At 35.2% G+C, this 15,140-nt stretch overlaps 1 protein-coding gene and 1 pseudogene across 1 annotated transcript; both read left to right on the top strand.

The window, feature by feature from the left end:
- The first annotated feature begins 2,632 nt into the window (after positions 1–2,632).
- On the top strand, positions 2,633–3,295 carry LOC145581666 (lipid transfer protein EARLI 1 pseudogene; annotated as a pseudogene).
- A 1,261-nt stretch (positions 3,296–4,556) lies between these two features.
- Positions 4,557–5,542, top strand: LOC145581658 (uncharacterized). Its single transcript, XM_081638681.1, has one exon. The coding sequence runs from the start codon at positions 4,586–4,588 to the stop codon at positions 5,510–5,512; it is 927 nt and encodes a 308-aa protein (XP_081494807.1). The 5' UTR covers positions 4,557–4,585; the 3' UTR covers positions 5,513–5,542.
- The last annotated feature ends 9,598 nt before the right edge of the window (positions 5,543–15,140 follow it).

Here is a 15,140-nt window from a genome sequence, read left to right as displayed (position 1 = left end):
CAGCAAGATATTAATACATTAGGAGAGCAACTTGCAGAGCTTTTGTTGTGTGTGCATTGCTACATGTTCCCCATCCTTTGAAAGTTTGAATAGTTAACAGTTAAGTAAGACCCAACTCTTCCAAAATGTTCAAACACCAAACTATAAATGGATTCGTCAATAAGTCATGTATAAATGGAAATAGAATCAAGAAGAATATATATCAAGTACTACTAATAAAAGCCACCTCGAGGTGGCGTGTGGGATGGTGCAAGGGGGCGTGTGGCATGTGCACAAGACATGTGCACCCAAGGACAAGACATACAAACAACTAATTTTGGGTTGTGGGGTGTGGGATGGTGCAAGGGGGTGTGTGGCATGTGCACAGACATGTGCACCCAAGGACAAGGCATACGAACAACTAGTTTTGTCGTTTGAGGGTATGCCATCGATGCCTTAAGACATGGTGATAAAGGATGAATGAGATGATTCTAGGCATCATCCATGACTCCCAAGGCCTTTTGGGAACCCAGGGAAGTACTTGGATGCATAATCTTGCTGGGTGAAAAAATGATGTACGGAAGCCAAATTTGAAGGCTATAATACACGAAATCGGAGCGATTTAGTAGGTGTCTGGAACCAGTTTTAGAAATTCACGGAATTATACGGGATGCATCCTGAGGTCATATGATGTTGTTTGGACCCATATACAACCATAAGTCGGCTACATAAAGGTCCCATTGAAGCTTATAGCTAAGTGGCGTGTACGAAAACTGGTAAATTGGATGCTTAAAGGCAAATTGTATGGTTTCACCCACCCAATTTGACTCCCGAAGGGTATTAGGGTCTATAGGTAGCTTCTCGGCATTTTTTGTTTCCGGGTAAAAAAAAGTCAAAAATTGGCAAAATTGAAGGCTATATATACACATGCTTTTTGGCCAATTTTAGAGGTTTCGGGACCAGGTATCGAAAAGTTTCGAGATATCAGAGGATAGGGTCATATAATGTTGTTTGAAACCATATATGATCATTATATGTTGCCATAAATGTGCGTGGTAGCCTCGAGTTTATGAAATCGGTGCAAGTTGTAAACGGGTAAATTGACAGTTTGAAAGTATATTGGATGGTTTTACCCACCCAAATGGACTCTCGGGGTGTATTAGGGTCCATGGGAAGCATCTTGACATTTTTTTATTTCCGGGTCTAAATAAGTGAAAAAATTGTCCAAAATTGAAGGCTATAATACACGATTTCGGGTCATTTTTTTGACATTTTTTCGAAAAATGAACTGAATACGTGGGGTGACTCCCAAGCTCATTTTACAGTTTAAGGCATGTGTAGACATAAATTAGATCTATCTTTTTGGATGACATAATCAAATTTCAAGAGTTTTGTCAAACTTATACATTATGCCTTAACAGTGACTGTTTATGTTTAAAACACAATTTTGAGGTTCACATCTACAGATGTGGGAAGATTAGACCTTAATGACCTTCGCAAGTAAGCACGTAAGCTGGTTTCTAGGAATGTGTTAATAGTATTCCTAGCTAATTTAGCTTGAGAGCAGTATATAAATTATAAACACCACTAGAGAGCCTTTGATGGTCATTATTAGGTCTTGTGTGCTAGTGGGCTTAACAAAGTTGCTATGTCCTATTGACTTAGGCCCAAGGAGAGGTCTACGTTCTTTTCAGGCCCAAACATAGAGTACTACGTATTACTTCATACAAGTATATAATTATGAAAATGTCACGTTGATGTATATTTTTGGTGATTTATTTAATGCTTTGCTTTAATATATTAAAGTGATAAACTACGGCTCCCTTCCATCCATGCATATGTTAGTCTTATTAAACTTAAGATTCTTTGTATTAATAATTTCTAATAAGATTCTTATTAAACATTTAATCCAAGGCCAACTAGTACATGTCTTGTTAAGAATAAATAATTCAATGTATAGTATGTGTTTTTTGCTTGATGAATAGCATACAAAAAATTGGTTTTATTATTTTTTTTATAAAGTTAGTCTAAATCGAAGATTGAATTACTATCTTTAACTCCTGATACCAAACTCTTCATTATTATACAATTCATACGTGTGTATATTAATATGGAATGATCGAACTCTATATAGTATATACTATATATACTAAATAAATTAGTACTTTTTTCTAGTCTCTAAATCATTCTCTAGACGATTTAATCATCGCAAAGATCAAATTAATAATTATTAATAGTTAAACAATAATAATTAAGTGTATAGATCTGCATCAATAATGGTATTATCTATAACCAATCCTAATCGGAAAGGCATCTAGATCTGTTTATATGAATCATAACCGTGGGCGTAGCACAATCTACAAGCTTCCAAAGATTAAGTGCTATATAATATAATTACGAGTAAATTGTAGTCCGTATATTCTAATAGAAGTGCACACTAGTTCTAGATAGAGAAATGCCAAATGACAACTTAGTATTTACTATAATGTGATCAAGAATTCCAGCTTGTTGTTGCTCATTGATTGAACCCTCTACACATGGTTACGCTATAAAAATACAAAAGACCCTCTAATTATTCCTAAGCTGACCAAAAAATCTTCACTATAAAAAGCCTAAACCAACTTCTCTAATTCCCACCACAATAATAACCCTCCCAATCAGAAGCCATCTTAATTATAAACAATCTTAAAGCTCGCTTATTATTGACTTCTTCTAGCTAAGATGGCTTCAAAAGCATTAGCATCAACTTCCCTCCTACTATGCCTAAACCTTGTGTTGTTCACTTTAGTAAGCTCTACATACGTACCTTGCCCTCCGTCACCCAAAGCCCCATCAGGCCAGCACGGAGGACACCATGGCGGTCACCATGGAGGTCACCATGATGGCGGTTACCACGGAGGAAGTCCATCAACACCAACACCAACACCAACAACGCCAATAATGCCACCTGCAAGTCAAGCCAAGTGCCAAATGGATGCCCTAAAGTTGGGTGTGTGCGCCAATGTGTTGGGTGACTTGATCCATCTAGTGGTAGGAACCCCACCAAAAACACCATGCTGCCCTCTCATTGGAGGGTTGGTTGACCTTGAGGCCGCAGTTTGCCTATGCACTGCAATTAAGGCTAACATATTGGGCATTAACCTTGATATCCCTCTATCTTTAAGCTTGTTGCTTAACTACTGTGGCAAGAAAGTGCCCACTGGCTTCCAATGTCCTTGATTCATATAACTTATTCATTTCACGACTTAGCATGCATTAATATTTGGTGATTTACGTACCATCAAGCTTAATTAGCTTGATTTTAACTTGATTTGTGTAATTTGATGGCCAGTGAATTTTGTTGTCATTAATTATCAATATTTATATTCATGCATGATTTGTTGTTTGATTTAATCGATTATTGGTGATTCTGTTCTCAATCACCTTCATTATTCATTCCCTGATTGGTGTAATCTCTTTGCTTGCATGATTTATAAAAGTTGAGTTTAATTTCTTTAAATAATATTTACAATAATGTTTAGTCAAAGAGAATAAAGGGGTGGAGGGTCCCCTGCTTAGCTTGCTCTTCTTGCATGCCTATATTATTCGTATAATTATATTTTGGCTTACTTAGGACTATGAGTAGTGTAGGAGTTTTCTACTCTCTATTCCCACTTCCCAGCACAAGCATTGGTTATATTTAGCAATTTCTTTCAAAAAAACATAATGATATTAAATGTGTATTAAGTAAAATTTTGAAATCAATGTTTATGATAATACAACTCCATTTTTCAAAGTATAAGTTCATGATACTACATTAAAAAACATACTTAATGAAAATTTAACAAAATTTAACCAAAAACATAAGCTTTTCCACTTTGAAGGAGGGGCGGATGAGATTCGAACCCATGACCTATGTGTCACGCTAGCTCCAATACCATGTTAGTGGACCAACTCAACCAAAAACTTAAGTTGATGGTTGAAGCCCAGGAATATGATTTATACTCTATCAGAAACTCTAGTTTTATAAGTTGCTTGTGTTATATCATAATTGCTCAATTGTGCTGATTGTCACACAATAAAAAAAAATTATATTTGCTGAGAATGAAATACAAATAGAGTACATAAACGTTGAAAGCCATGAAACTTGGTGTGATCGGATGACACTGACAAATCTGAAATAAAAGCTTTAATAATTAATCACGGATTGTAATGTTTTATCTATAAAACCAAAGTCACGGATTGAAAAGTTGAGCATCGAAGTTATCAAAGCAAAAACAAGAAAACAACATTCCAAAAGTTGCAGATTAAATACCAAAACAAAGTACAGTACATCCATGGATCTAACTTAGAAGCTTGGTTGTCCTCCATAATCAAATTTGGTACACATTTCCCATTCACTTTCATAATTCATATACGTGTTCGTTTTCGGAAATTATTCTAGTACGTGTTTTTACGTACTCATCTGCATGCGATCTCAAGCTAATAGTCACGGGTTCCTCAAACCATTTTACCTAGTACGGACTAGTATATATAATACTGTATATATTCCCCAAGATATATTCTCATCCATCATCCATCTTCCTATCTTTACATAGTTAAGTTTATTACAATCCCCAAGCTAACCATGGGGAAAACACAACTTACAGCTATGTTTTTTATCTACATGTTTTGCATGCTTATATCTTTGCCTCCCATTTACGCTTGTGGTTATTGTGACAAGCCCAGTCACCCACCTTCCGGCCACCCTCCTTCACGTCCAAGCCCCTATCCTCGCTCACCGCCTCATCATGGGGGCAAGCCACCTCATCATGGGGGTAAGCCACCTCATCATGGAGGAAGTGGAGGTAAGAAACCACCCCATCATGGAGGAAGTGGTGGGCCTAAGGTATCACCACCCGTGGTTGTACCACCCATAATCATGCCACCGATCATCATTCCAGCTCCTCCTGTTGTTACACCTCCTCCAGTGATAATCACTCCCCCGTCTGTTCCATGTCCTCCAGGTGCTCCTGGGTCTCCTGGAATGCCTGGCCCTCCTGGATCTCCCAGTAAAGGTGGAGGTGGTGGTAGTCATGGAGGGGGAGGCTATGCTCCACCTGGAAAGGGAGGAGGCGGTGGTGGATCTCCACCTGGAAAAGGAGGAGGAGGCGGTGGTGGATCTCCTCCTGGAAAAGGCGGGGGAGGAGGTAAATCCCCTCCAGGACATGGTGGAGGTGGGACCCCACCGGGAACAGGAGGAGGAGGATATGGTCCACCTGGTGGTGGTAGTCCAGGGATAATTCCAAAAACATGTCCAATAGATGCATTAAAACTAGGGCTATGCTTGGACGTCCTAGGAGGTTTGGTGCATATTGGATTAGGAGACCCAGTCAAGAATATGTGCTGTCCAGTACTACAAGGTTTGCTAGATTTAGAGGCGGCGTTATGTCTATGCACAGCAATAAGGCTAAAGCTTCTCAACTTGAACATATACATTCCGCTTGCTCTCACTGTTCTCGCAACATGCGGATTAAATCCTCCATCTGGTTTCAATTGTCCACCTATCTCTTGATTAGATAAACTTTATCTTGAGGATTCTTACATTTCTTAGGAAATTCACTATTTTCGTTCTACTTCGTACGTATGTGTCGTGTTATCACTCTCCCAACTCGGAGAAAAAGTGTACGTGTGTTAATTAAGATCTTGTAATGTTTTCTATGTTGTACGTTGGTCTTACTCAGCTTCTATAGTTGCTAGTAGCAGCTTGCTACTTAATTATATAGCTGATTGACCTTTTCTTTTTGTCTGGAAATGCATGATGAAATTAGTTTAGTTTACCACAAGTTTCGATCCTTTATTATTGTTAAAAATCGATCATCTCGAGTAATACCTAATTTTTTTTTACATGTAATCTATCTTGCTATCATGAGACGTTAGTTACATATTGATAGAAGGTTGTAGTAAAAGAGGTAATATTATGCACACATACCTGTAGGTACGTCGCTTTGTATGATTACAAGTTTTGTTACAATATACCTAGCTGTAGTTAATTTCACCACTACAAATTTAATTTAGATACTGCAGAAAATGCATTAATATATATATCTTTTGGTTATGTTATAATTGTGGTGATTGATAAAGGTGTTAATAATACACTATACATCCTTTGATCCTAATTTCTATGCAAAGTACAGAGTATAAGTTACTTAGAGAATTATTAGAAAGTGCCTGTCCCTGTGCCTAGTGATAGATTATTTATTCGGTAACAATGAGAGAGAAGCAATGGTCCTTTTGTATATCATTTTGTCAACCTATGTACTTGTAGTATGTACGTAAACATAATACTTTGTATATGTTTTTAAAAATATTAAGTAGATTTATTTTATTTTATTTTTTTTTATAATTATGATTAATTAAAAATGAGTGATGTAGGCATATAATCATATATACTTTATATATTTTTTTTTTATTATATATTTTTTTTTTGTGATTTTGTACCATATCATATTACAATAGCAATGATGTTTAATTGTTTACAATTAGTAAGGATATTAATGTTAACTCGTGAACAAATCTCTTATAGCTGTCATACACATAGCGATATGCATAGTATGGAAGAATGACAAAATATATCAGAGTCAATAACTAAAAAAAAAAAAGTGTTGAAACCCATTGTAACCCACTTATGAGTGTCCCACATTGGAGAAAGAGGAGAGATGGTTTCACTTATAAGGTAGAGGAGTACCTCCTACTATTGCCAATTGGTTTTAGTATGGAAGCTCCAAAGCCTTGTTTGTGGACCAAACTCTCCTCCTCCTTGTTCGGGTTGCCCAGACCCATTTCACATTGTTTCAAAAATTTAACAAAAAGAATGACAAAATATATCAGAGTCAATTACTATAAACCTCAATATACTTCGTTTTTTTATACTTGGTTATGAGATTAACTTTGACCTGTTTAAATTTACAATCATTTTTATCATGCACCCAATCTAAAAGTAACATATTGTTCCAAGAAAAGTTAACCTAGTAGTAATTCATGATGAATGTAGTACAATATAATACTTAACGACTTACGTACTTCCTTCACCCTAGAATTATTGAACTGTTTGATTGACTTTTTTTTTTTTTACTATACTAACTTTAATCATTAGTTTTTACTTTTTAGTCATAGCTTATTGAAATCAAATTTTATCATGATGAAATAAATACTCCATATGTTGTTAGATAGATATTAACATAAGTAGCATAATAACAACTTTATATTTTTTTTGCAAAAATTTAATTATATCGAAGTATATTTAAGGTCAATAGGAAAAAAATAATATTATCCTAAAGCAATAATGAAAAGAACATGCACAATCCAATAATTTGAACTTAAAATTCTTGTTATTTGGAGTTTTATTTTAGCTATTCAAAAAGATACTACTGCCAAACAAGGTATTAAAGTTACTCATCAGTAGTCTCAAATAAAAAAATAAAAATAAAAAAATTACTCATCAGTCATCACATGTTATATCAAAACATATTGTCAAACAAGGAAATAAAGTTACCCATTCAATAAAGTCTAATTAAGCTACAAGCTAGATTCTGTGTGCATAATTTACATTAAATATTATAGCATGAAAATTATAGATTGTTTAATTATCTACTCCGTAATTTTTTTAGGGAGCATTAGGTGTTTCTGGAAACAGAATGCTCCTGGGAGTCTTAGGGTAGTAAGGTGTCAAGATGTCCTAGAGCTTGCGTCCGATTGTCCAAATGTCTTTCGGCTCTGCCTAGCAAAGGCATGTCCGAGGGCTCCGCCTTGATGTCCGAGAGCTCGGCCTGCAAAACAGAGAAGGTTAGCTGCCCCGGGGGTGTGACCCGGGAAAGCCGCTCCGATGCTTAAGTCAGCGAATGGACTTTCTAGAGAGAGAAGGCTAGAGAATTAGGAAAAAGTTACCATCATTAATGATTGGAGAGCTATTTATAGATGTACTTTCAGGTGGTAGAAATTGTACTTAATTGGACAGATTAGGGGTAAATCCGTACTTTGCTCTGACTAATGATAGGCTGGATCATGGAGGGGTATTTTCATAATTCTAGGTCAATGGGCTTGGCCCAAACATTAGGTATTCTAGCTCATCATTCGATGATTGAATATATAATTGTATAATTGTAGGCTAGGTATAATTTTACAGGAATTTACAAAGTATCTACAGAATGTAGGGATGGCAATCTAGTTCGGATCTGACCCTATTCCGCCCCGATCCGAGGTAAAATATCCGCTCCGAGTCCGAGAAAAAAGTAATCCGAGTTCGACTCCGTTAAAATAATCCGACTCTGAGTCGGAGGAGGGTCGGAGTCGGATCCTACAAAAAATCCGAGAAAAAAATCCGACTCCGTCAAATGTCCGACTTTAACGGATTATCCGACTCCGACTCCAATAGATAGTGGATTTTTGTGTGGGTCATGGTGGCATTGGGTGTGGGTTGTAAAGGCCCAAATAGCCCAACATCTCAAAATATATTGATTAATGAAAAAAAACTCAGAGTTGGGTTGGATCGGAGTCGGAGGTCGGATATTGAAGTCGGAGTCGGATGTCGGAGTCAGATGTCGGATTTAACCTCCGACTTCCTGTCGGGTCGGAGTCGGATTTAGCATAATCCGCTCCGAGTCCGACCCGTTGCCATCCCTAACAGAATGTATGCTTAACATATAATTAATTAGATCATAATTTATAGAGCTAGCATTATTGGTTGCCATAAATGGAAGAAGAAGAATATGAATAGTGAAAAGCTTGCAATATAGATAGTCCAAAATAATCTGACACAATTGATATAAACAATGGGGTTTTGCATTTTAGGGACACAAAACGTGTCCATATATCTAGTTACCCGCGTAAGGCGTGATTTAATTTTTGTAGAAAATGACATTAGCAATGAGCACATCCACCTTACATTAGACAAAATTTCAACATTAATTTGCGGATATATAATATTTCCAGCTTATGGATCATTTTATTATAATCATCCGATTAAAGTATTCTTTGTGTAAGGTTTATTATCTGACAAAAATGGTTCACGGGAAGGAACTGTTTCTATAATTGACTAAAATACAATCATTAGTTTAATTACTCGCTGCATATTATAAGTCACAATACCTAACCTCGATCTGTTAATTCTGTAGGGTTAAGGTTACAGTATAATAAAGCTAGAAACTAATTTCTAAATATGTAATTATTATTATTATTATTATTATTATTATTATTATTATTATTATTACTATTATTATTTATTTATTTTTATTTTTTTTTGAAGGAAAGGGGTCTATATATGTAATTTTTGAATAAAGAGTAAACTGATTTAATTTTATTAAGATGGTAAAGCACATTTCCATTATATTTTGTTTTTGCTTTACAAGAACTAAAGGAATTATAATGACTAAATAAGTAGTAGAGTAGTGTGTATAGTGATGTAGACTTAATTTGATTCTAAGTGTCTTAATATTATTATAAATTTTGACCTAATCATATGTGAGAACTACTTGTAAATCTTACTATATAAATTAGATTATCCAATTCATTTGCTCGATCATATAACCTAAATATTACGATTATAAATAAGTTTTCAGAACTAATCAGTTCTGAGTAAGAAGAGAAAGTCATAACCTAAATGTAAAATAAAACCAAAGATCTCAATTAGGAGCACACAAGAAAAAGAAGCTCGCGTGTATTTTTAATGCTTTGCTTGATGTGCTTTAATTTAATTTAAAAAAGACTTGTCATGTCTTAATTTTTTCACCTTAATATGATTTTTAGAGTCACGGGCTAAACTGTGCTGTAAACAGCCAACTTCAACTAATGGCGCATGCACCAATATAGCATAAGATATTGCCTTGTCGTAATAATTTAATCTTGCAATGCAGTCTAACATGTTTTTATTAATTAATAAAAGAATACTTGCTTCTTAATTAAATTCTCCAGTATTAAGCAAACATTGCTTGCTAATATGGTGGAATATCAATATATATATATATGATAAGAGTAATGATCATATTGAGATAACGATGTACTCTTGCAATAATTCATTTCATATGGATGAGTATTATTCATCATCTAGGCATAGAATAAAGTAGTCTTAATCTTCTCACTAATTAATCTAAAGTCTAATTGAACAATAAGCTCGTGGCAATTGATGTGTTGAGTCAAATAATCGTAAATATTAGTCAGAAATCATGGCCGTTGAACAAATACAGCAAACAAAAAGTAACCCGTGAGTTATGCATGAGATTACAAAACAAGCTGTATTATTACATGAGAATTGAGATCCATAACATGGGCTGAGGGTTCCAGCAATGTAAACTAACAATATAGTACTTGTTGCTCGTCACAAAAATAGAAGTATCGATTTTTGTGAATATTTTTGAAAAGATGAACTTGGGTCTGTCTCATGGCTTGTCTGAGATAAGACTCATAAGAGCTGGCTGAATCTCATCACCATCTCTTACCGTCTTATTTTTGTCTCCCTTTATAAAATTTTAATTTTTTTTTGGTGTTTAAAGAGCCACAAGGACGGAGATGAGAATCAATCCCTGAATTACTTGGAATCGGGGAAGAAGCTCTAACTACTTCAGCTATCCCTCATTCTCTTATAAAATTTTAAAACACACATGTACTGAGTGCTAAAATGAATTAACTAAAATGCACTACTCATCCTTTCATGGAAATTTCATTGTAAGGAAAAACCCCTAATTATTACAAGTACCACATATATACGGAGTATATAATAGTGAATAACGTATAATTATTAATGTGTCTTTTAGTCCGATTTTCATCAATAACAGATACTTTACAAGTTTGGATATTAAGGCCTTGTTTAGTTCACCTTATTTTTACCTATTTTAGAAAAAAAAGTTCAAATCAGCTAAGAAAAAATAAGTTTTGATCATATCATCGTTTTATGTGCAACTTTTTATCGCTAAATATCTTTAATTTCAAATTTCATAATGAAAAAAATTATAAAGATAAAACATAAATAAAATACACATTATTACGAATCTAACAAAACCTCACTTGATATATTTTTACCTTATAGATTATCGTATATATAAAGGTTAAAGTTTAGTCAAATCTGACATTCAGATCAGACCAGACCAGACCAAATCAGATAAGTTTAAATAAGAAAAAATAAGGTGAACCAAACAAGCCCTCATTTGCAAATAGACATTTAAAACTCAAGCGTACAACGGACATTTATGACAACATATAATGGTCATATATGCTTCCAAATACCATTATATGACCCCGAGATGTATCCCTTAGGATCCCAAGACTTTTCGACAGTGGGCCCGAAAACCTCCAAAATTCCTCAAAAACTGTGGATAATAGCCTTCAATTTTGGAATTTTTTGACTTTTTTTCGTTTGAAAATAAAAATTGTCGAAATGTTTACCATGATCCCTAATACACTACGGGAGTCCAATTGGGTGGGTGGAACCGTCCAATGTGCCTTTAAACGGCCAATTTATTACCGGTTTAAAACTTGCACCGATTTCATTAACTCAAGCCTACCACGAACATTTATGACAACACATAATGATCATATATGGTTTTAAACGACATTACATGACCCCGAGATGTATCCCCGAGATGTATGCCTTCAAATTTGGATTTTTTTTTCTTTTTTTTGACCGGAAATAAAAATTGCCGAAATGTTTACCATGGTCCCTAATATCCTCCAGAAGTCCAATAGGGTGGGTGGAAGCATCCAATTTGCCTTTAAACGGCTAATTAATTTATCGGTTTACAACTTACACCGTTTTCATAAACTCAAAGCTACCACGAACTTTTATGACAACATATAATGATCATATATGGTTTCAAACTACATTATATGACCCCGAGATATATCCCCTAAAATCTCAAGGCTTTTTGACACCGGGACCTGAAACCTCTAAAATTTCTCAAAAAACGTGGATATTATATTAGGCTTCAATTTTGGAATTATTTTGAATTTTTTCATTGGAAAATAAAAAATTTCCGAAATATTTACCATGGTCCCTAATACCCTCCGAGGGTCCGATTGGCTGGCTAGAACCATCCAATTTTCCTTTAAACGACCAATTTACCGGTTTACAATTTGCACCGATTTCATTACTCAAGCCTACCACAAACATTTGTGACAACATATAATGATCATATATGGTGTCAAATGACATTATATGACCCCGAGATGTATCCCTAAAATCTCAATGCTTTTTGACACCGGGCCCTGAAACATTCGAAATTTCTCAAAAATCCTTCAATTTTGGAATTTTTTGACTTTTTTTCGTCCAGAGATATTGCCGAAATGTTTTACATGGTCTGTATATCCCCCGGGAGTCCAATTGGGTGGGTGGAACCATCTAATTTGCCTTTAAATGATTAACTTACCGATTTACAAATTGCGCCGATTTCATTAACTCAAGTGTACCACGAACATTTATGACAACGAATAATGAACTTATATGGTTCCAAACAACTAACATTACATATCCCTCATATATATTCCCTACAATTTCAAGAATTTTCGACACCAGGCGCTAAAGACTCAAATATTTCTCAAAAAGCTTGGATATAGCCTTCAATTTTTAACTTTTTGAGTTTTTTTGCACGGAAATAAAAATTGCGGAAATGTTAAACAATTGGTGCCTATTACCCTCCGGGAGTCCAATTGGGTGGCTGGAATCATTCAATTTGCCTTTAAACGGCCAATTTACCAATTTACAACTGTGCTGATTTCATTAACTCTAGCCTACCACGAAAATTTATGGAAACATATCATAATCATATATGGTTCCAAGCGACATTATATGAAACCGAGATATATCCCCTAAAATTTCAAGGCTTTTCGACACCGGGCCGCGAAACCTCCAAATTTTCTCAAAAAACGTGGATATTAGCCTTTAATTTTGAATTTTTTTTTACTTTTTTCCGCCCATAAATAAAAATTGCCAAAATGTTTACCATGGTCCCAAATATTCTTCGGGAGTCCAATTGGGTGGATGGAACCATCCAATTTGCCTTTAAACGACCAATTTACCGATTTACAACTTGCACCGATTTCATTAAATCAAGCCTACCACGAACATTTATGACAATAAATAATAATCATATATATATGTTTCCAAACGACATTATATGACCCCAAAATGTATCCCCTAAAATCTTAAGGCTTTTTGACACCGGGCCCTGAAACCTCCAAAATTTCTCAAATGCGTGGATATTAGCCTTCAATTTTAAAATTTTGACTTTTTTACGCTCGGAAATAGAAATTGTGAAAATTGTTACCATGGTCCCTAATACCTTCTGGGAGTCCAATTGGGTGGGTGGAACCATTCGATTTACCTTTAAACGACCAATTTATCGGTTTACAACTTACGCCGATTTCATTAACTCAAGCCTACCACGAACATTTATGACAACATATAATAATCATATATGGTTCCAAACGACATTATATGACCCCGAGATGTATCCCCTAAAATTTCAAGGCTTTTCGACACCGGGCCCCGAAACCTCCAAACTTTCTCAAAAAGCGTGGATATTAGCCTTCAATTTTAGAATTTTTTGACTTTTTTTTCGCCTTTAAATAAAAATTGTCGAAATATTTACCATGGTCCCTAACATCCTTCGTGAGTCCAATTGGGTGGGTGGAACCAGCCAATTTGCCTTTAAACGACTAAATTACCGGTTTACAACTTGCACCGAAATCATTAAGTCAAGCGTACCACGAACATTTATGACAACAAAACATGATCATACATGGTTCCAAACGAGATTATATGCCTCGAGACGTATTCCCTAGAATTTTAAGACTTTTCGACACCGGGCTCCTTAACCTCCAAAATTTCTCACAAAACGTGGATATATATAGCCTTCAATTTTGAATTCTTTGACTTTTTTCGCCCAGAAATAAAAATTGCGGAAATGTTTACCATGGTCCCTAGCTAATAACATCTGAGAGTCCAATTGGGTGAGTGGAACCATTCAATATAGCCTTAAATTTTGTATTCTTTGACTTTTTTTCGCCCGGAAATAAAAAATGCGGAATTGTTTACCATGGTCCCTAATATCCTTCGGGAGTCCAATTAGTTGGGTGGAACCATCCAATTTTCTTTTAAACGACTCATTTACCGGTTTACAACTTGCATTGATTTCTTTAACTCAAGCTTACCACAAACATTTATGACAACAAATAATGATCATATATGGTGTAAAACGACATTATATGACACGACATGTATCCCCTAAATTTTCAAGGCTTATCGACACCGGGCCCCGTAACCTCCAAAATTTCTCAAAAAACATGGATATTAGCCTTTAATTTTGAAATTTTTTTGACTTTTTTTCGCCCGGAAATAAAAATTGTCGAAATGTTTACCATGGCCCATAATACCCTCCGAGAGTCCAATTGGGTGGGTGAAACCATTGAATTTGCCTTTAAACGGTCAATTTACCGGTTTACAACTTGCACAGATTTCATAAACTCAAGCCTACCAGGAATATTTATAAAAACGTATAACGATCATATATGGTTCCAAACGGCATTATATGATCTCGAGATGTATCCCCTAAATTTTCAAAGCTTTTCGACACCGGGCACTCCGAAACCTCCAAAATTTCTCAAAAAACGTGGATATTAGACTTTAATTTTGGAATTTTTTGATTTTTTTTCGCCCGAAAATAAAAATTGCCGAAATGTTTACCATGGTGCCTAATATCCTTCGGGAGTCCAATTAGGTGGGTGGAACCATCCAATTTGCCTTTAAATGGCCCATTTACCGGTTTACAACTTACACCGATTTCATTAACTCAAGCCTACCACGAACATTAGTGACAACAAAAAATGATCATATAAGGTTCCAAACGGAATTATATGACCCCGAAATGTATCTTCTAAATTTTCAAGGCTTTTTGACACCGGGTCCCAAAACATCCAAAATTTCTCAAAAAACGTGGATATTAGCCTTTAATTTTGGAATTTATTGACTTTTTTCGCTCGGAAATAAAAATTACGAAAATGTTTACCATGGTCCCAAATATCCTCCGGGAGCCCAATTGGGTGATTGGAACCATTCAATTCGCCTTTAAACGGACAATTTACTAGTTTACAACTTGCACCGATTTTATTAACTCAAGCCTCCCACGAACATTTATGACAACAAATAATGATCATAT

Source organism: Chenopodium album, chromosome 2 (assembly GCF_948465745.1).
Source record: "Chenopodium album chromosome 2, dcCheAlbu1.1, whole genome shotgun sequence".
In the NCBI taxonomy this organism is placed as follows: Eukaryota; Viridiplantae; Streptophyta; class Magnoliopsida; order Caryophyllales; family Amaranthaceae; genus Chenopodium; species Chenopodium album.
Note: the sequence above shows the minus strand (reverse complement) of the source record. Positions and strands in the feature narration are given on the sequence as shown.